Source organism: Oncorhynchus clarkii, chromosome 18 (genome assembly GCF_045791955.1).
Source record: "Oncorhynchus clarkii lewisi isolate Uvic-CL-2024 chromosome 18, UVic_Ocla_1.0, whole genome shotgun sequence".
Classification (NCBI taxonomy): Eukaryota; Metazoa; Chordata; class Actinopteri; order Salmoniformes; family Salmonidae; genus Oncorhynchus; species Oncorhynchus clarkii.
Window position 1 is genome coordinate 57,358,785 of NC_092164.1, and position 19,433 is coordinate 57,378,217.

Here is a 19,433-nt window from a genome sequence, read left to right on the forward strand (position 1 = left end):
GAGTAGAAGTAGAATAGTAACCTGTGAGAACAGAGTAGAAGTAGAATAGCAGCCTGTGAGAACAGAGTAGAAGTAGAATAGCAGCCAGTGAGAACAGAGTAGAAGTAGAATAGTAGCCTGTGAGAACAGAGTAGAAGTAGAATAGTAGCCTGTGAGAACAGAGTAGATGTAGAATAGTAGAGTGTGAGAACAGAGTAGAAAAAGAATAGCAGCCTGTGAGAACAGAGTAGAAGTAGAATAGTAGCCTGTGAGAACAGAGTAGAAGTAGAATAGTAGCCAGTGAGAACAGAGTAGAAGTAGAATAGTAGCCTGTGAGAACAGAGTAGAAGTAGAATAGTAGCTTGTGAGAACAGGGTAGAAGTAGAAAAGTAGAGTGTGAGAACAGAGTAGAAGAAGAATAGCAGCCTGTGAGAACAGAGTAGAAGTAGAATAGTAGCCTGTGAGAACAGAGTAGATGTAGAATAGTAGAGTGTGAGAACAGAGAGAGTAGAAGTAGAATAGTAACCTGTGAGAACAGAGTAGAAGTAGAATAGCAGCCAGTGAGAACAGAGTAGAAGTAGAATAGTAGCCTGTGAGAACAGAGTAGATGTAGAATAGTAGAGTGTGAGAACAGAGAGAGTAGAAGTAGAATAGTAACCTGTGAGAACAGAGTAGATGTAGAATAGTAGAGTGTGAGAACAGAGTAGATGTAGAATAGTAGAGTGTGAGAACAGAGAGAGTAGATGTAGAATAGTAGTCTGTGAGAACAGAGTAGATGTAGGATAGTAGCCTGTGAGAACAGAGTAGAAGAAGAATAGCAGCCTGTGAGAACAGTGTAGAAGTAGAATAGCAGCCTGTGAGAACAGAGTAGAAGTAGAATAGTAGTCTGTGAGAACAGAGTAGATGTAGAATAGTAGAGTGTGAGAACAGAGTAGATGTAGAATAGTAGAGTGTGAGAACAGAGAGAGTAGATGTAGAATAGTAGTCTATGAGAACAGAGTAGAAGTAGAATAGTAGCCTGTGAGAACAGAGTAGAAGTAGAATAGTAGCCTGTGAGAACAGAGTAGATGTAGAATAGTAGCCTGTGAGAACAGAGTAGAAGTAGAATAGTAGCCTGTGAGAACAGAGTAGAAGTAGAATAGTAGCCTGTGAGAACAGAGTAGAAGTAGAATAGTAGCCTGTGAGAACAGAGTAGAAGTAGAATAGTAGAGTGTGAGAACAGAGTAGATGTAGAATAGTAGAGTGTGAGAACAGAGAATATGTAGAATAGTAGAGTGTGAGAACAGAGAGAGTAGAAGTAGAATAGTAGCCTGTGAGAACAGAGTAGAAGTAGAATAGTAGAGTGTGAGAACAGAGTAGATGTAGAATAGTAGAGTGTGAGTACAGAGAGAGTAGAAGTAGAATAGTAGCATGTGAGAACAGAGTAGAACTAGAATAGTAGCCTGTGAGAACAGAGTATAAGTAGAATAGCAGCCTGTGAGAACAGAGTATAAGTAGAATAGTAGCCTGTGAGAACAGAGTAGAAGTAGAATAGTAGCCTGTGAGAACAGAGTAGAAGTAGAATAGTAGAGTGTGAGAACAGTAGAATAGTAGAGTGTGAGAACAGAGAGAGTAGATGTAGAATAGTAGTCTATGAGAACAGAGTAGAAGTAGAATAGTAGCCTGTGAGAACAGAGTAGAAGTAGAATAGTAGCCTGTGAGAACAGAGTAGATGTAGAATAGTAGCCTGTGAGAACAGAGTAGAAGTAGAATAGTAGCCTGTGAGAACAGAGTAGAAGTAGAATAGTAGCCTGTGAGAACAGAGTAGAAGTAGAATAGTAGCCTGTGAGAACAGAGTAGAAGTAGAATAGTAGAGTGTGAGAACAGAGTAGATGTAGAATAGTAGAGTGTGAGAACAGAGAATATGTAGAATAGTAGAGTGTGAGAACAGAGAGAGTAGAAGTAGAATAGTAGCCTGTGAGAACAGAGTAGAAGTAGAATAGTAGAGTGTGAGAACAGAGTAGATGTAGAATAGTAGAGTGTGAGTACAGAGAGAGTAGAAGTAGAATAGTAGCATGTGAGAACAGAGTAGAACTAGAATAGTAGCCTGTGAGAACAGAGTATAAGTAGAATAGCAGCCTGTGAGAACAGAGTATAAGTAGAATAGTAGCCTGTGAGAACAGAGTAGAAGTAGAATAGTAGCCTGTGAGAACAGAGTAGAAGTAGAATAGTAGAGTGTGAGAACAGTAGAATAGTAGAGTGTGAGAACAGAGTAGATGTAGAATAGTAGAGTGTGAGAACAGAGAGAGTAGAAGTAGAATAGTAGCCTGTGAGAACAGAGTAAGTAGAAGTAGAATAGTAGCCTGTGAGAACAGAGTAGAAGTAGAATAGTAGCCTGTGAGAACAGAGTATAAGTAGAATAGCAGCCTGTGAGAACAGAGTAGAAGTAGAATAGTAGCCTGTGAGAACAGAGTAGAAGTAGAATAGTAGAGTGTGAGAACAGAGTAGAAGTAGAATAGTAGCCTGTGAGAACAGAGTAGATGTAGAATAGTAGAGTGTGAGAACAGAGAGTAGAAGTAGAATAGCAGCCAGTGAGAACAGAGTAGAAGTAGAATAGTAGCCTGTGAGAACAGAGTAGAAGTAGAATAGTAGCCAGTGAGAACAGAGTAGAAGTAGAAAAGTAGAGTGTGAGAACAGAGTAGAAGAAGAATAGCAGCCTGTGAGAACAGAGTAGAAGTAGAATAGCAGCCTGTGAGAACAGAGTAGAAGTAGAATAGTAACCTGTGAGAACAGAGTAGAAGTAGAATAGCAGCCTGTGAGAACAGAGTAGAAGTAGAATAGCAGCCAGTGAGAACAGAGTAGAAGTAGAATAGTAGCCTGTGAGAACAGAGTAGAAGTAGAATAGTAGCCTGTGAGAACAGAGTAGATGTAGAATAGTAGAGTGTGAGAACAGAGTAGAAAAAGAATAGCAGCCTGTGAGAACAGAGTAGAAGTAGAATAGTAGCCTGTGAGAACAGAGTAGAAGTAGAATAGTAGCCAGTGAGAACAGAGTAGAAGTAGAATAGTAGCCTGTGAGAACAGAGTAGAAGTAGAATAGTAGCTTGTGAGAACAGGGTAGAAGTAGAAAAGTAGAGTGTGAGAACAGAGTAGAAGAAGAATAGCAGCCTGTGAGAACAGAGTAGAAGTAGAATAGTAGCCTGTGAGAACAGAGTAGATGTAGAATAGTAGAGTGTGAGAACAGAGAGAGTAGAAGTAGAATAGTAACCTGTGAGAACAGAGTAGAAGTAGAATAGCAGCCAGTGAGAACAGAGTAGAAGTAGAATAGTAGCCTGTGAGAACAGAGTAGATGTAGAATAGTAGAGTGTGAGAACAGAGAGAGTAGAAGTAGAATAGTAACCTGTGAGAACAGAGTAGATGTAGAATAGTAGAGTGTGAGAACAGAGTAGATGTAGAATAGTAGAGTGTGAGAACAGAGAGAGTAGATGTAGAATAGTAGTCTGTGAGAACAGAGTAGATGTAGGATAGTAGCCTGTGAGAACAGAGTAGAAGAAGAATAGCAGCCTGTGAGAACAGTGTAGAAGTAGAATAGCAGCCTGTGAGAACAGAGTAGAAGTAGAATAGTAGTCTGTGAGAACAGAGTAGATGTAGAATAGTAGAGTGTGAGAACAGAGTAGATGTAGAATAGTAGAGTGTGAGAACAGAGAGAGTAGATGTAGAATAGTAGTCTATGAGAACAGAGTAGAAGTAGAATAGTAGCCTGTGAGAACAGAGTAGAAGTAGAATAGTAGCCTGTGAGAACAGAGTAGATGTAGAATAGTAGCCTGTGAGAACAGAGTAGAAGTAGAATAGTAGCCTGTGAGAACAGAGTAGAAGTAGAATAGTAGCCTGTGAGAACAGAGTAGAAGTAGAATAGTAGCCTGTGAGAACAGAGTAGAAGTAGAATAGTAGAGTGTGAGAACAGAGTAGATGTAGAATAGTAGAGTGTGAGAACAGAGAATATGTAGAATAGTAGAGTGTGAGAACAGAGAGAGTAGAAGTAGAATAGTAGCCTGTGAGAACAGAGTAGAAGTAGAATAGTAGAGTGTGAGAACAGAGTAGATGTAGAATAGTAGAGTGTGAGTACAGAGAGAGTAGAAGTAGAATAGTAGCATGTGAGAACAGAGTAGAACTAGAATAGTAGCCTGTGAGAACAGAGTATAAGTAGAATAGCAGCCTGTGAGAACAGAGTATAAGTAGAATAGTAGCCTGTGAGAACAGAGTAGAAGTAGAATAGTAGCCTGTGAGAACAGAGTAGAAGTAGAATAGTAGAGTGTGAGAACAGTAGAATAGTAGAGTGTGAGAACAGAGAGAGTAGATGTAGAATAGTAGTCTATGAGAACAGAGTAGAAGTAGAATAGTAGCCTGTGAGAACAGAGTAGAAGTAGAATAGTAGCCTGTGAGAACAGAGTAGATGTAGAATAGTAGCCTGTGAGAACAGAGTAGAAGTAGAATAGTAGCCTGTGAGAACAGAGTAGAAGTAGAATAGTAGCCTGTGAGAACAGAGTAGAAGTAGAATAGTAGCCTGTGAGAACAGAGTAGAAGTAGAATAGTAGAGTGTGAGAACAGAGTAGATGTAGAATAGTAGAGTGTGAGAACAGAGAATATGTAGAATAGTAGAGTGTGAGAACAGAGAGAGTAGAAGTAGAATAGTAGCCTGTGAGAACAGAGTAGAAGTAGAATAGTAGAGTGTGAGAACAGAGTAGATGTAGAATAGTAGAGTGTGAGTACAGAGAGAGTAGAAGTAGAATAGTAGCATGTGAGAACAGAGTAGAACTAGAATAGTAGCCTGTGAGAACAGAGTATAAGTAGAATAGCAGCCTGTGAGAACAGAGTATAAGTAGAATAGTAGCCTGTGAGAACAGAGTAGAAGTAGAATAGTAGCCTGTGAGAACAGAGTAGAAGTAGAATAGTAGAGTGTGAGAACAGTAGAATAGTAGAGTGTGAGAACAGAGTAGATGTAGAATAGTAGAGTGTGAGAACAGAGAGAGTAGAAGTAGAATAGTAGCCTGTGAGAACAGAGTAAGTAGAAGTAGAATAGTAGCCTGTGAGAACAGAGTAGAAGTAGAATAGTAGCCTGTGAGAACAGAGTATAAGTAGAATAGCAGCCTGTGAGAACAGAGTAGAAGTAGAATAGTAGCCTGTGAGAACAGAGTAGAAGTAGAATAGTAGAGTGTGAGAACAGAGTAGAAGTAGAATAGTAGCCTGTGAGAACAGAGTAGATGTAGAATAGTAGAGTGTGAGAACAGAGAGTAGAAGTAGAATAGCAGCCAGTGAGAACAGAGTAGAAGTAGAATAGTAGCCTGTGAGAACAGAGTAGATGTAGAATAGTAGAGTGTGAGAACAGAGAGTGTAGAAGTAGAATAGTAACCTGTGAGAACAGAGTAGAAGTAGAATAGTAGCCTGTGAGAACAGAGTAGAAGTAGAATAGGTGCCTTCGAGAACAGGGTAGAAGTAGAATAGCAGCCTGTGAGAACAGAGTAGAAGTAGAATAGCAGCCTGTGAGAACAGAGTAGAAGTAGAATAGTAGCGTGTGAAAACAGAGTAGAAGTAGAATAGTAGCCTGTGAGAACAGAGTAGAAGTAGAATAGTAGAGTGTGAGAACAGTAGAATAGTAGAGTGTGAGAACAGAGTAGATGTAGAATAGTAGAGTGTGAGAACAGAGAGAGTAGAAGTAGAATAGTAGCCTGTGAGAACAGAGTAAGTAGAAGTAGAATAGTAGCCTGTGAGAACAGAGTAGAAGTAGAATAGTAGCCTGTGAGAACAGAGTATAAGTAGAATAGCAGCCTGTGAGAACAGAGTAGAAGTAGAATAGTAGCCTGTGAGAACAGAGTAGAAGTAGAATAGTAGAGTGTGAGAACAGAGTAGAAGTAGAATAGTAGCCTGTGAGAACAGAGTAGATGTAGAATAGTAGAGTGTGAGAACAGAGAGTAGAAGTAGAATAGCAGCCAGTGAGAACAGAGTAGAAGTAGAATAGTAGCCTGTGAGAACAGAGTAGATGTAGAATAGTAGAGTGTGAGAACAGAGAGTGTAGAAGTAGAATAGTAACCTGTGAGAACAGAGTAGAAGTAGAATAGTAGCCTGTGAGAACAGAGTAGAAGTAGAATAGGTGCCTTCGAGAACAGGGTAGAAGTAGAATAGCAGCCTGTGAGAACAGAGTAGAAGTAGAATAGCAGCCTGTGAGAACAGAGTAGAAGTAGAATAGTAGCGTGTGAAAACAGAGTAGAAGTAGAATAGTAGCCTGTGAGAACAGAGTAGAAGGAGAATAGCAGCCTGTGAGAACAGAGTAGAAGTAGAATAGCAGCCTGTGAGAACAGAGTAGAAGTAGAATAGCAGCCTGTGAGAACAGAGTAGAAGTAGAATAGTAGCCTGTGAGAACAGAGTAGAAGTAGAATAGTAGCCAGTGAGAACAGAGTAGAAGTAGAATAGTAGCCTGTGAGAACAGAGTAGAAGTAGAATAGTAGCCTGTGAGAACAGGGTAGAAGTAGAAAAGTAGAGTGTGAGAACAGAGTAGAAGAAGAATAGCAGCCTGTGAGAAAAGAGTAGAAGTAGAATAGCAGCCTGTGAGAACAGAGTAGAAGTAGAATAGTAGCCTGTGAGAACAGAGTAGATGTAGAATAGCAGCCTGTGAGAACAGAGTAGAAGTAGAATAGCAGCCAGTGAGAACAGAGTAGAAGTAGAATAGTAGCCTGTGAGAACAGAGTAGAAGTAGAATAGTAGCCTGTGAGAACAGAGTAGATGTAGAATAGTAGAGTGTGAGAACAGAGAGAGTAGAAGTAGAATAGTAACCTGTGATAACAGAGTAGAAGTAGAATAGCAGCCTGTGAGAACAGAGTAGAAGTAGAATAGCAGCCAGTGAGAACAGAGTAGAAGTAGAATAGTAGCCTGTGAGAACAGAGTAGAAGTAGAATAGTAGCCAGTGAGAACAGAGTAGAAGTAGAAAAGTAGAGTGTGAGAACAGAGTAGAAGAAGAATAGCAGCCTGTGAGAACAGAGTAGAAGTAGAATAGTAGCCTGTGAGAACAGAGTAGAAGTAGAATAGTAGCCAGTGAGAACAGAGTAGAAGTAGAATAGTAGCCTGTGAGAACAGAGTAGAAGTAGAATAGTAGCCTGTGAGAACAGAGTAGAAGTAGAATAGGTGCCTGTGAGAACAGGGTAGAAGTAGAAAAGTAGAGTGTGAGAACAGAGTAGAAGAAGAATAGCAGCCTGTGAGAACAGAGTAGAAGTAGAATAGCAGCCTGTGAGAACAGAGTAGAAGTAGAATAGTAGCCTGTGAAAACAGAGTAGAAGTAGAATAGTAGCCTGTGAGAACAGAGTAGAAGTAGAATAGCAGCCTGTGAGAACAGAGTAGAAGTAGAATAGCAGCCTGTGAGAACAGAGTAGAAGTAGAATAGCAGCCTGTGAGAACAGAGTAGAAGTAGAATAGTAGCCTGTGAGAACAGAGTAGAAGTAGAATAGTAGCCAGTGAGAACAGAGTAGAAGTAGAATAGTAGCCTGTGAGAACAGAGTAGAAGTAGAATAGTAGCCTGTGAGAACAGGGTAGAAGTAGAAAAGTAGAGTGTGAGAACAGAGTAGAAGAAGAATAGCAGCCTGTGAGAACAGAGTAGAAGTAGAATAGCAGCCTGTGAGAACAGAGTAGAAGTAGAATAGTAGCCTGTGAGAACAGAGTAGATGTAGAATAGCAGCCTGTGAGAACAGAGTAGAAGTAGAATAGCAGCCAGTGAGAACAGAGTAGATGTAGAATAGTAGAGTGTGAGAACAGAGAGAGTAGATGTAGAATAGTAGTCTATGAGAACAGAGTAGAAGTAGAATAGTAGCCTGTGAGAACAGAGTAGAAGTAGAATAGTAGCCTGTGAGAACAGAGTAGATGTAGAATAGTAGCCTGTGAGAACAGAGTAGAAGTAGAATAGTAGCCTGTGAGAACAGAGTAGAAGTAGAATAGTAGCCTGTGAGAACAGAGTAGAAGTAGAATAGTAGCCTGTGAGAACAGAGTAGAAGTAGAATAGTAGAGTGTGAGAACAGAGTAGATGTAGAATAGTAGAGTGTGAGAACAGAGAATATGTAGAATAGTAGAGTGTGAGAACAGAGAGAGTAGAAGTAGAATAGTAGCCTGTGAGAACAGAGTAGAAGTAGAATAGTAGAGTGTGAGAACAGAGTAGATGTAGAATAGTAGAGTGTGACTACAGAGAGAGTAGAAGTAGAATAGTAGCATGTGAGAACAGAGTAGAACTAGAATAGTAGCCTGTGAGAACAGAGTATAAGTAGAATAGCAGCCTGTGAGAACAGAGTATAAGTAGAATAGTAGCCTGTGAGAACAGAGTAGAAGTAGAATAGTAGCCTGTGAGAACAGAGTAGAAGTAGAATAGTAGAGTGTGAGAACAGTAGAATAGTAGAGTGTGAGAACAGAGTAGATGTAGAATAGTAGAGTGTGAGAACAGAGAGAGTAGAAGTAGAATAGTAGCCTGTGAGAACAGAGTAAGTAGAAGTAGAATAGTAGCCTGTGAGAACAGAGTAGAAGTAGAATAGTAGCCTGTGAGAACAGAGTATAAGTAGAATAGCAGCCTGTGAGAACAGAGTAGAAGTAGAATAGTAGCCTGTGAGAACAGAGTAGAAGTAGAATAGTAGAGTGTGAGAACAGAGTAGAAGTAGAATAGTAGCCTGTGAGAACAGAGTAGATGTAGAATAGTAGAGTGTGAGAACAGAGAGTAGAAGTAGAATAGCAGCCAGTGAGAACAGAGTAGAAGTAGAATAGTAGCCTGTGAGAACAGAGTAGATGTAGAATAGTAGAGTGTGAGAACAGAGAGTGTAGAAGTAGAATAGTAACCTGTGAGAACAGAGTAGAAGTAGAATAGTAGCCTGTGAGAACAGAGTAGAAGTAGAATAGGTGCCTTCGAGAACAGGGTAGAAGTAGAATAGCAGCCTGTGAGAACAGAGTAGAAGTAGAATAGCAGCCTGTGAGAACAGAGTAGAAGTAGAATAGTAGCGTGTGAAAACAGAGTAGAAGTAGAATAGTAGCCTGTGAGAACAGAGTAGAAGGAGAATAGCAGCCTGTGAGAACAGAGTAGAAGTAGAATAGCAGCCTGTGAGAACAGAGTAAAAGTAGAATAGCAGCCTGTGAGAACAGAGTAGAAGTAGAATAGTAGCCTGTGAGAACAGAGTAGAAGTAGAATAGTAGCCAGTGAGAACAGAGTAGAAGTAGAATAGTAGCCTGTGAGAACAGAGTAGAAGTAGAATAGTAGCCTGTGAGAACAGGGTAGAAGTAGAAAAGTAGAGTGTGAGAACAGAGTAGAAGAAGAATAGCAGCCTGTGAGAAAAGAGTAGAAGTAGAATAGCAGCCTGTGAGAACAGAGTAGAAGTAGAATAGTAGCCTGTGAGAACAGAGTAGATGTAGAATAGCAGCCTGTGAGAACAGAGTAGAAGTAGAATAGCAGCCAGTGAGAACAGAGTAGAAGTAGAATAGTAGCCTGTGAGAACAGAGTAGAAGTAGAATAGTAGCCAGTGAGAACAGAGTAGAAGTAGAAAAGTAGAGTGTGAGAACAGAGTAGAAGAAGAATAGCAGCCTGTGAGAACAGAGTAGAAGTAGAATAGCAGCCTGTGAGAACAGAGTAGAAGTAGAATAGCAGCCTGTGAGAACAGAGTAGAAGTAGAATAGCAGCCAGTGAGAACAGAGTAGAAGTAGAATAGTAGCCTGTGAGAACAGAGTAGAAGTAGAATAGTAGCCTGTGAGAACAGAGTAGATGTAGAATAGTAGAGTGTGAGAACAGAGAGAGTAGAAGTAGAATAGTAACCTGTGATAACAGAGTAGAAGTAGAATAGCAGCCTGTGAGAACAGAGTAGAAGTAGAATAGCAGCCAGTGAGAACAGAGTAGAAGTAGAATAGTAGCCTGTGAGAACAGAGTAGAAGTAGAATAGTAGCCAGTGAGAACAGAGTAGAAGTAGAAAAGTAGAGTGTGAGAACAGAGTAGAAGAAGAATAGCAGCCTGTGAGAACAGAGTAGAAGTAGAATAGTAGCCTGTGAGAACAGAGTAGAAGTAGAATAGTAGCCAGTGAGAACAGAGTAGAAGTAGAATAGTAGCCTGTGAGAACAGAGTAGAAGTAGAATAGTAGCCTGTGAGAACAGAGTAGAATTAGAATAGGTGCCTGTGAGAACAGGGTAGAAGTAGAAAAGTAGAGTGTGAGAACAGAGTAGAAGAAGAATAGCAGCCTGTGAGAACAGAGTAGAAGTAGAATAGCAGCCTGTGAGAACAGAGTAGAAGTAGAATAGTAGCCTGTGAAAACAGAGTAGAAGTAGAATAGTAGCCTGTGAGAACAGAGTAGAAGTAGAATAGCAGCCTGTGAGAACAGAGTAGAAGTAGAATAGCAGCCTGTGAGAACAGAGTAGAAGTAGAATAGCAGCCTGTGAGAACAGAGTAGAAGTAGAATAGTAGCCTGTGAGAACAGAGTAGAAGTAGAATAGTAGCCAGTGAGAACAGAGTAGAAGTAGAATAGTAGCCTGTGAGAACAGAGTAGAAGTAGAATAGTAGCCTGTGAGAACAGGGTAGAAGTAGAAAAGTAGAGTGTGAGAACAGAGTAGAAGAAGAATAGCAGCCTGTGAGAACAGAGTAGAAGTAGAATAGCAGCCTGTGAGAACAGAGTAGAAGTAGAATAGTAGCCTGTGAGAACAGAGTAGATGTAGAATAGCAGCCTGTGAGAACAGAGTAGAAGTAGAATAGCAGCCAGTGAGAACAGAGTAGAAGTAGAATAGTAGCCTGTGAGAACAGAGTAGAAGTAGAATAGTAGCCAGTGAGAACAGAGTAGAAGTAGAAAAGTAGAGTGTGAGAACAGAGTAGAAGAAGAATAGCAGCCTGTGAGAACAGAGTAGAAGTAGAATAGCAGCCTGTGAGAACAGAGTAGAAGTAGAATAGTAACCTGTGAGAACAGAGTAGAAGTAGAATAGCAGCCTGTGAGAACAGAGTAGAAGTAGAATAGCAGCCAGTGAGAACAGAGTAGAACTAGAATAGTAGCCTGTGAGAACAGAGTATAAGTAGAATAGCAGCCTGTGAGAACAGAGTATAAGTAGAATAGTAGCCTGTGAGAACAGAGTAGAAGTAGAATAGTAGCCTGTGAGAACAGAGTAGAAGTAGAATAGTAGAGTGTGAGAACAGTAGAATAGTAGAGTGTGAGAACAGAGTAGATGTAGAATAGTAGAGTGTGAGAACAGAGAGAGTAGAAGTAGAATAGTAGCCTGTGAGAACAGAGTAAGTAGAAGTAGAATAGTAGCCTGTGAGAACAGAGTAGAAGTAGAATAGTAGCCTGTGAGAACAGAGTATAAGTAGAATAGCAGCCTGTGAGAACAGAGTAGAAGTAGAATAGTAGCCTGTGAGAACAGAGTAGAAGTAGAATAGTAGAGTGTGAGAACAGAGTAGAAGTAGAATAGTAGCCTGTGAGAACAGAGTAGATGTAGAATAGTAGAGTGTGAGAACAGAGAGTGTAGAAGTAGAATAGTAACCTGTGAGAACAGAGTAGAAGTAGAATAGTAGCCTGTGAGAACAGAGTAGAAGTAGAATAGGTGCCTTCGAGAACAGGGTAGAAGTAGAATAGCAGCCTGTGAGAACAGAGTAGAAGTAGAATAGCAGCCTGTGAGAACAGAGTAGAAGTAGAATAGTAGCGTGTGAAAACAGAGTAGAAGTAGAATAGTAGCCTGTGAGAACAGAGTAGAAGGAGAATAGCAGCCTGTGAGAACAGAGTAGAAGTAGAATAGCAGCCTGTGAGAACAGAGTAGAAGTAGAATAGCAGCCTGTGAGAACAGAGTAGAAGTAGAATAGTAGCCTGTGAGAACAGAGTAGAAGTAGAATAGTAGCCAGTGAGAACAGAGTAGAAGTAGAATAGTAGCCTGTGAGAACAGAGTAGAAGTAGAATAGTAGCCTGTGAGAACAGGGTAGAAGTAGAAAAGTAGAGTGTGAGAACAGAGTAGAAGAAGAATAGCAGCCTGTGAGAAAAGAGTAGAAGTAGAATAGCAGCCTGTGAGAACAGAGTAGAAGTAGAATAGTAGCCTGTGAGAACAGAGTAGATGTAGAATAGCAGCCTGTGAGAACAGAGTAGAAGTAGAATAGCAGCCAGTGAGAACAGAGTAGAAGTAGAATAGTAGCCTGTGAGAACAGAGTAGAAGTAGAATAGTAGCCAGTGAGAACAGAGTAGAAGTAGAAAAGTAGAGTGTGAGAACAGAGTAGAAGAAGAATAGCAGCCTGTGAGAACAGAGTAGAAGTAGAATAGCAGCCTGTGAGAACAGAGTAGAAGTAGAATAGCAGCCAGTGAGAACAGAGTAGAAGTAGAATAGTAGCCTGTGAGAACAGAGTAGAAGTAGAATAGTAGCCTGTGAGAACAGAGTAGATGTAGAATAGTAGAGTGTGAGAACAGAGAGAGTAGAAGTAGAATAGTAACCTGTGATAACAGAGTAGAAGTAGAATAGCAGCCTGTGAGAACAGAGTAGAAGTAGAATAGCAGCCAGTGAGAACAGAGTAGAAGTAGAATAGTAGCCTGTGAGAACAGAGTAGAAGTAGAATAGTAGCCAGTGAGAACAGAGTAGAAGTAGAAAAGTAGAGTGTGAGAACAGAGTAGAAGAAGAATAGCAGCCTGTGAGAACAGAGTAGAAGTAGAATAGTAGCCTGTGAGAACAGAGTAGAAGTAGAATAGTAGCCAGTGAGAACAGAGTAGAAGTAGAATAGTAGCCTGTGAGAACAGAGTAGAAGTAGAATAGTAGCCTGTGAGAACAGAGTAGAAGTAGAATAGGTGCCTGTGAGAACAGAGTAGAAGTAGAAAAGTAGAGTGTGAGAACAGAGTAGAAGAAGAATAGCAGCCTGTGAGAACAGAGTAGAAGTAGAATAGCAGCCTGTGAGAACAGAGTAGAAGTAGAATAGTAGCCTGTGAAAACAGAGTAGAAGTAGAATAGTAGCCTGTGAGAACAGAGTAGAAGTAGAATAGCAGCCTGTGAGAACAGAGTAGAAGTAGAATAGCAGCCTGTGAGAACAGAGTAGAAGTAGAATAGCAGCCTGTGAGAACAGAGTAGAAGTAGAATAGTAGCCTGTGAGAACAGAGTAGAAGTAGAATAGTAGCCAGTGAGAACAGAGTAGAAGTAGAATAGTAGCCTGTGAGAACAGGGTAGAATTAGAAAAGTAGAGTGTGAGAACAGAGTAGAAGAAGAATAGCAGCCTGTGAGAACAGAGTAGAAGTAGAATAGCAGCCTGTGAGAACAGAGTAGAAGTAGAATAGTAGCCTGTGAGAACAGAGTAGATGTAGAATAGCAGCCTGTGAGAACAGAGTAGAAGTAGAATAGCAGCCAGTGAGAACAGAGTAGAAGTAGAATAGTAGCCTGTGAGAACAGAGTAGAAGTAGAATAGTAGCCAGTGAGAACAGAGTAGAAGTAGAAAAGTAGAGTGTGAGAACAGAGTAGAAGAAGAATAGCAGCCTGTGAGAACAGAGTAGAAGTAGAATAGCAGCCTGTGAGAACAGAGTAGAAGTAGAATAGTAACCTGTGAGAACAGAGTAGAAGTAGAATAGCAGCCTGTGAGAACAGAGTAGAAGTAGAATAGCAGCCAGTGAGAACAGAGTAGAAGTAGAATAGTAGCCTGTGAGAACAGAGTAGAAGTAGAATAGTAGCCTGTGAGAACAGAGTAGATGTAGAATAGTAGAGTGTGAGAACAGAGAGAGTAGAAGTAGAATAGTAACCTGTGAGAACAGAGTAGAAGTAGAATAGCAGCCTGTGAGAACAGAGTAGAAGTAGAATAGTAGCCAGTGAGAACAGAGTAGAAGTAGAATAGTAGCCTGTGAGAACAGAGTAGAAGTAGAATAGTAGCCTGTGAGAACAGGGTAGAAGTAGAAAAGTAGAGTGTGAGAACAGAGTAGAAGAAGAATAGCAGCCTGTGAGAACAGAGTAGAAGTAGAATAGTAGCCTGTGAGAACAGAGTAGAAGTAGAATAGTAGCCTGTGAGAACAGAGTAGATGTAGAATAGTAGAGTAACCTGTGAGAACAGAGTAGAAGTAGAATAGCAGCCAGTGAGAACAGAGTAGAAGTAGAATAGTAGCCTGTGAGAACAGAGTAGATGTAGAATAGTAGAGTGTGAGAACAGAGAGAGTAGAAGTAGAATAGTAACCTGTGAGAACAGAGTAGAAGTAGAATAGTAGCCTGTGAGAACAGAGTAGAAGTAGAATAGGTGCCTGTGAGAACAGGGTAGAAGTAGAAAAGTAGAGTGTGAGAACAGAGTAGAAGAAGAATAGCAGCCTGTGAGAACAGAGTAGAAGTAGAATAGCAGCCTGTGAGAACAGAGTAGAAGTAGAATAGTAGCGTGTGAAAACAGAGTAGAAGTAGAATAGTAGCCTGTGAGAACAGAGTAGAAGTAGAATAGCAGCCTGTGAGAACAGAGTAGAAGTAGAATAGCAGCCTGTGAGAACAGAGTAGAAGTAGAATAGCAGCCTGTGAAAACAGAGTAGAAGTAGAATAGTAGCCTGTGAGAACAGAGTAGAAGTAGAATAGTAGCCAGTGAGAACAGAGTAGAAGTAGAATAGTAGCCTGTGAGAACAGAGTAGAAGTAGAATAGTAGCCTGTGAGAACAGGGTAGAAGTAGAATAGTAGCCAGTGAGAACAGAGTAGAAGTAGAAAAGTAGAGTGTGAGAACAGAGTAGAAGAAGAATAGCAGCCTGTGAGAACAGAGAGAGTAGAAGTAGAATAGTAACCTGTGAGAACAGAGTAGAAGTAGAATAGCAGTCTGTGAGAACAGAGTAGAAGTAGAACAGCAGCCAGTGAGAACAGAGTAGAAGTAGAATAGTAGCCTGTGAGAACAGAGTAGAAGTAGAATAGTAGCCAGTGAGAACAGAGTAGAAGTAGAAAAGTAGAGTGTGAGAACAGAGTAGAAGAAGAATAGCAGCCTGTGAGAACAGAGTAGAAGTAGAATAGCAGCCTGTGAGAACAGAGAAGAAGTAGAATAGTAGCGTGTGAAAACAGAGTAGAAGTAGAATAGTAGCCTGTGAGAACAGAGTAGAAGTAGAATAGCAGCCTGTAAGAACAGAGTAGAAGTAGAATAGCAGCCTGTGAGAACAGAGTAGAAGTAGAATAGCAGCCTGTGAGAACAGGGTAGGTGACTTTCTTAGTTTCATATTTATTTATTTATATCATTCTGTGGTGATCCATTCTTTCCTTCAACTCCCTTTCTTTACTTTTAGATGTGCTTGTCTCTCAGTTTATTGATTTAACTGTGTTTAACTGTGTTTCCTGGTATGTGCTATGGAATGTGCTAATGCTGTTCAGCTTGTAGCTGCCATAGTACCTTAAATAAAACTCAACTCAATTCAAATCCTAATGATCTTTTTTGTGTATTCTCAGCGCCTACTCTGTTACAAATATCACATACTTTGAGTTTCTGTCCGTTTTATTTTTATTTTACCTTTATTTAACCAGGCAGACCAGTTGAGAACAAGTTCTCATTTACAACTGCAACCTGGCCAAGATAAAGCAAAGCACTGTGACAAAAACAACACAGAGTTACACATAAACAAACGTGCAGTCAATAACACAATAGAAAAGAAAAATAGAAAAATATCTGTACAGTGTGTGCAAATGTAGAAGAGTCGGGAGATGTAGGTAACAAATAGGCCCTAGAGGCAAAATAATTGATCATTAATACTGGAGTGATAGATGTGCAGATGATGATGTGCAAGAGAGACACTGGGGTGCAAAAGAGCAAGAGCAAGAGCAAGTAATAATATGGGGATGAGGTAGGGTGTGCTATTTACACATCGGCTGTGTACAGGTACAGTGATCGGTAAGCTGCTCTGACAGATTAAACTTAGAGAGGGAGATACAAGGCTTCAGCCTTAGAGATTTTTGCAATTCGTTCCAGTCATTGGCAGCAGAGAATTGGAAGGAAAGGCGGCCAAAGGAAGTGTTGGCTTTGGGGGTGACCAGTGAAATATATCTGCTGGAGAGCGTGCTACCGGTGGGTGTTGCTATGGTGACCAGTGAGCTGAGATAAGGTGGAGCTTTACCTAGCAAAGACTTGTAGATGACCTGGAGCCAGTGGGTTTGGCAATGGATATGTAGTGAGGGCCAGCCAACGAGAGCATACAGGTCTCAGTGGTGGGTAGTATATGGGGCGTTTGTGACAAAACAGATGGCACTGTGATAGACTGCATCCAGTTTGCTGAGTAGAGTGTTGGAGACTATTTTGTAAATGATATCGCCGAAGCCAAGGATTAGTGGGATAGTCCGTTTTACGGGGGTATGTTTGGCAGCATGAGTGAAGGAGGCTTTGTTGCGAAATAGGAAGCCAATTCTAGATTTAATTTTGGATTGGAGACGCTTAATGTGAGTCTGGAAGGAGAGTTTACAGTCTAGACAGACACCCAGGTATTTGTAGTTGTCCACATATTCTAGTAAAGGGAAAGGGCCTGCTTCGTTTCACTTACTGTAGACTAACATTTTCAGATAAAGCCCAAATATAACACCAGTGTGTTAACCAAGACAGCAGCTGTGGACAGCCCCCTGTCTGAGACAGCTGGTGTGTGTGAGTGTGTGTGTGTGAGAACGTTTGAGGGATTTGGGGATTGAGGAGAAGACTTTGTGCTCTTAATGGCGCAGAGCCATTTCTCATTTGCAGCCTTTGCAAGACGCCACTCAAATACACTTAAGGAGAATCAGTCACATGCACACACACGCGCGCACGTACACACCACTCACATGGTTCTCCACATCGTCTCCTATGGCTCTGCTATTCTTCAGGTACTCTGACACTGGCCCCAACAGCAGCACGTCAAAGGCATCCATACACTGGGACAGACCTGTAGAGACAGGAGTGGAGGAGAGGAAGAAGCAGGATAAAACAATGACTATACTCTACTTTTACATACAGTATTATATGTTCAGAAATGTTCATTGCATAAAGTAGTTCCCAGTTGAACCTAGAACCTTAAACATTGAACCTCCTGGTTACTCTGCCTCACTAGCCAATGCTAAACACCGCTGTCGTAACCTGGACCTTGAGAATTCTACTACTCACCTCCGTTGATCCCGTTACAGTCCCCGTTGGCCATGCCATTGGACACCTGCATGTTGACGGACACCTGCTCTAAGCGAATCACGGCCTGCTCCAGCCTCTGAACTAATTTTTCCATGGTGGTGGCCCTAGAAGGAAGTGGAGAAAGTCAGTCTGGGGCTGTAACCATGGCTGGTCCAATCAAAGAGACTTGAGCTGTAACCATGGCTGATCCTGTCAAAGAGCCTGGGGCTGTAACCATGGCTGATCCTGTCAAAGAGCCTGGGGCTGTAACCATGGCTGATCCTGTCAAAGAGCCTGGGGCTGTAACCATGGCTGGTCCAATCAAAGAGCCTGGGGCTGTAACCATGGCTGGTTCTGTCAAAGAGCCTGGGGCTGTAACCATGGCTGATCCTGTCAAAGAGCCTGGGACTGTAACCATGGCTGGTCCAATCAAAGAGCCTGGGGCTATAACCATGGCTGGTCCAATCAAAGAGCCTGGGGCTGTAACCATGGCTGGTCCAATCAAAGAGCCTGGGGCTGTAACCATGGCTGATCCTGTCAAAGAGCCTGGGGCTGTAACCATGGCTTGTCCAATCAAAGAGCCTGGGGCTGTAACCATGGCTGGTTCTGTCAAAGAGCCTGGGGCTGTAACCATGGCTAATCCTGTCAAAGAGCCTGGGGCTGTAGCCATGGCTGATCCTGTCAAAGAGCCTGGGGCTGTAACCATGGCTGATCCAATCAAAGAGCCTGGGGCTGTAACCATGGCTGATCCTGTCAAAGAGCTTGGGGCTGTAGCCATGGATGGTTCAATCAAAGAGCCTGGGGCTGTAACCATGGCTGGTCCAATCAAAGAGCCTGGGGCTGTAACCATGGCTGGTCCAATCAAAGACCCTGGGGCTGTAACCATGGCTGGTCCAATCAAAGAGCCTGGGGCTGTAACCATGGCTGGTCCAATCAAAGAGCCTGGGGCTGTAACCATGGCTGGTCCAATCAAAGAGCCTGGGGCTGTAACCATGGCTGATCCTGTCAAAGAGCCTGGGGCTGTAACCATGGCTGGTCCTGTCAAAGAGCGTTAATATGTCCATCAGTGGGCCTGTAGACAGGCCTGGTCAATCAATCAATCAAATCAACAACATTTTATTTGCTTCGTAAACACCAGGTTTAGAACAAGAGTGAAATGCTTACTTATTGGCCCTTCCCAACAATGCAGAGAGAAAAATAATTGAAATAATTGAAAAGTAAAACACAAATTAATAAAATAATAATAAATACACAATGAGTAACGATAACATGGCTATATACACTACCGGTCAAACGGTTTAGAACACCTACTCATTCAAGGGTTTTTCTTTATTTTTACTATGTTCTATATTGTAGAATAATAGTGGAGACAACAAAACTATGAAATAACACATCTAGAATCATGTAGTAACCAAAACATTGATAAACAAGTCAAAATATGTGTTATATTTGAGATCCTTCAAAATAGCCACCTTGATGCCAGCTTTGCACAGTCTTGGCATTCTCTCAACCAGCTTCATGGAGGTAATCACCTGGAATGCTTTTCAATTAAACAGGTGTGCCTTGTTAAAAGTACATTTGTGGAATTTCTTTCCTTCTTAATGTGTTTGAGCCAATCAGTTGTGTTGTGACAAGGTAGGGGTGGTATACAGAAGATAACCCTATTTGGTAAAAGTCCAAGTCTATATTTAGTCAAGAACAGGTCAAATAATCAAAGAGAAACAGTCCATTACTTTAAGACATGAAGGTCAGTCAATACGCAAAATTTCAAGAACTTTGAAAGTTTCTTCAAGTGCAGTCACAAAAACCATCAAGCGCTAGGATGAAACTGGCTCTCATGAGGACCGCCACAGGAATGGAAGACCCAGAGGTATCTCTGCTGCAGAGGATAAGTTCATTAGAGTTACCAGCCTCAGAAATTGCAGCCCAAATAAATGCTTCACAGAGTTCAAGTAAGAGACACATCTCAACATCAACTGTTCAGATGAGACTGTGTGAATCAGGCCTTCATGGTCAAATTGCTGCAAAGATACCACTAACACCACTACTAAAGGACAACAATAATAAGAAGAGACTTGCTTGGGGCATTAGACCAGTGGAAATCTGTCCTTTGGTCTGGAGTCCAAATTTGAGATTTTTGGTTCAAACTGTTGTGTCTTTGTGAGACGAGGTGTGGGTGAACGGATGACCTCTGCATGTGTATTTCCCACCGCAAAGCATGGAGGAGGAGGTGTTACGGTGTGTGTGTGTGTGTGGGGGTGGCTCTGATGATACTGTCTGTGATTTATTTAAAATTCAAGGCACACTTAACCAGCATGGCTACCACAGCATTCTGCAGCGATACACCATCCCGTCACTTGTTTTTCAACAGGACAATGACACAACACACCTCCAGGCTGTGTAAGGGCTATTT

General features: G+C 41.4%; 1 protein-coding gene across 2 annotated transcripts in view; it reads right to left on the minus strand.

Moving 5' to 3' along the window:
* Positions 1–19,433, minus strand: part of LOC139373762 (adenylyl cyclase-associated protein 2-like) — a 92,235-nt gene that overhangs the window by 57,855 nt on the left and 14,947 nt on the right. For both annotated transcript variants that reach the window (XM_071114730.1, XM_071114729.1), the window contains exons 2-3: positions 17,021–17,145; positions 16,702–16,802 (exon numbers count right to left, since the gene is read on the minus strand). In XM_071114730.1, coding sequence (XP_070970831.1) covers positions 16,702–16,802; positions 17,021–17,135 — 216 coding nt within the window. In that variant the 5' untranslated portion in view covers positions 17,136–17,145. The remainder of the gene's footprint in view (positions 1–16,701; positions 16,803–17,020; positions 17,146–19,433) is intronic.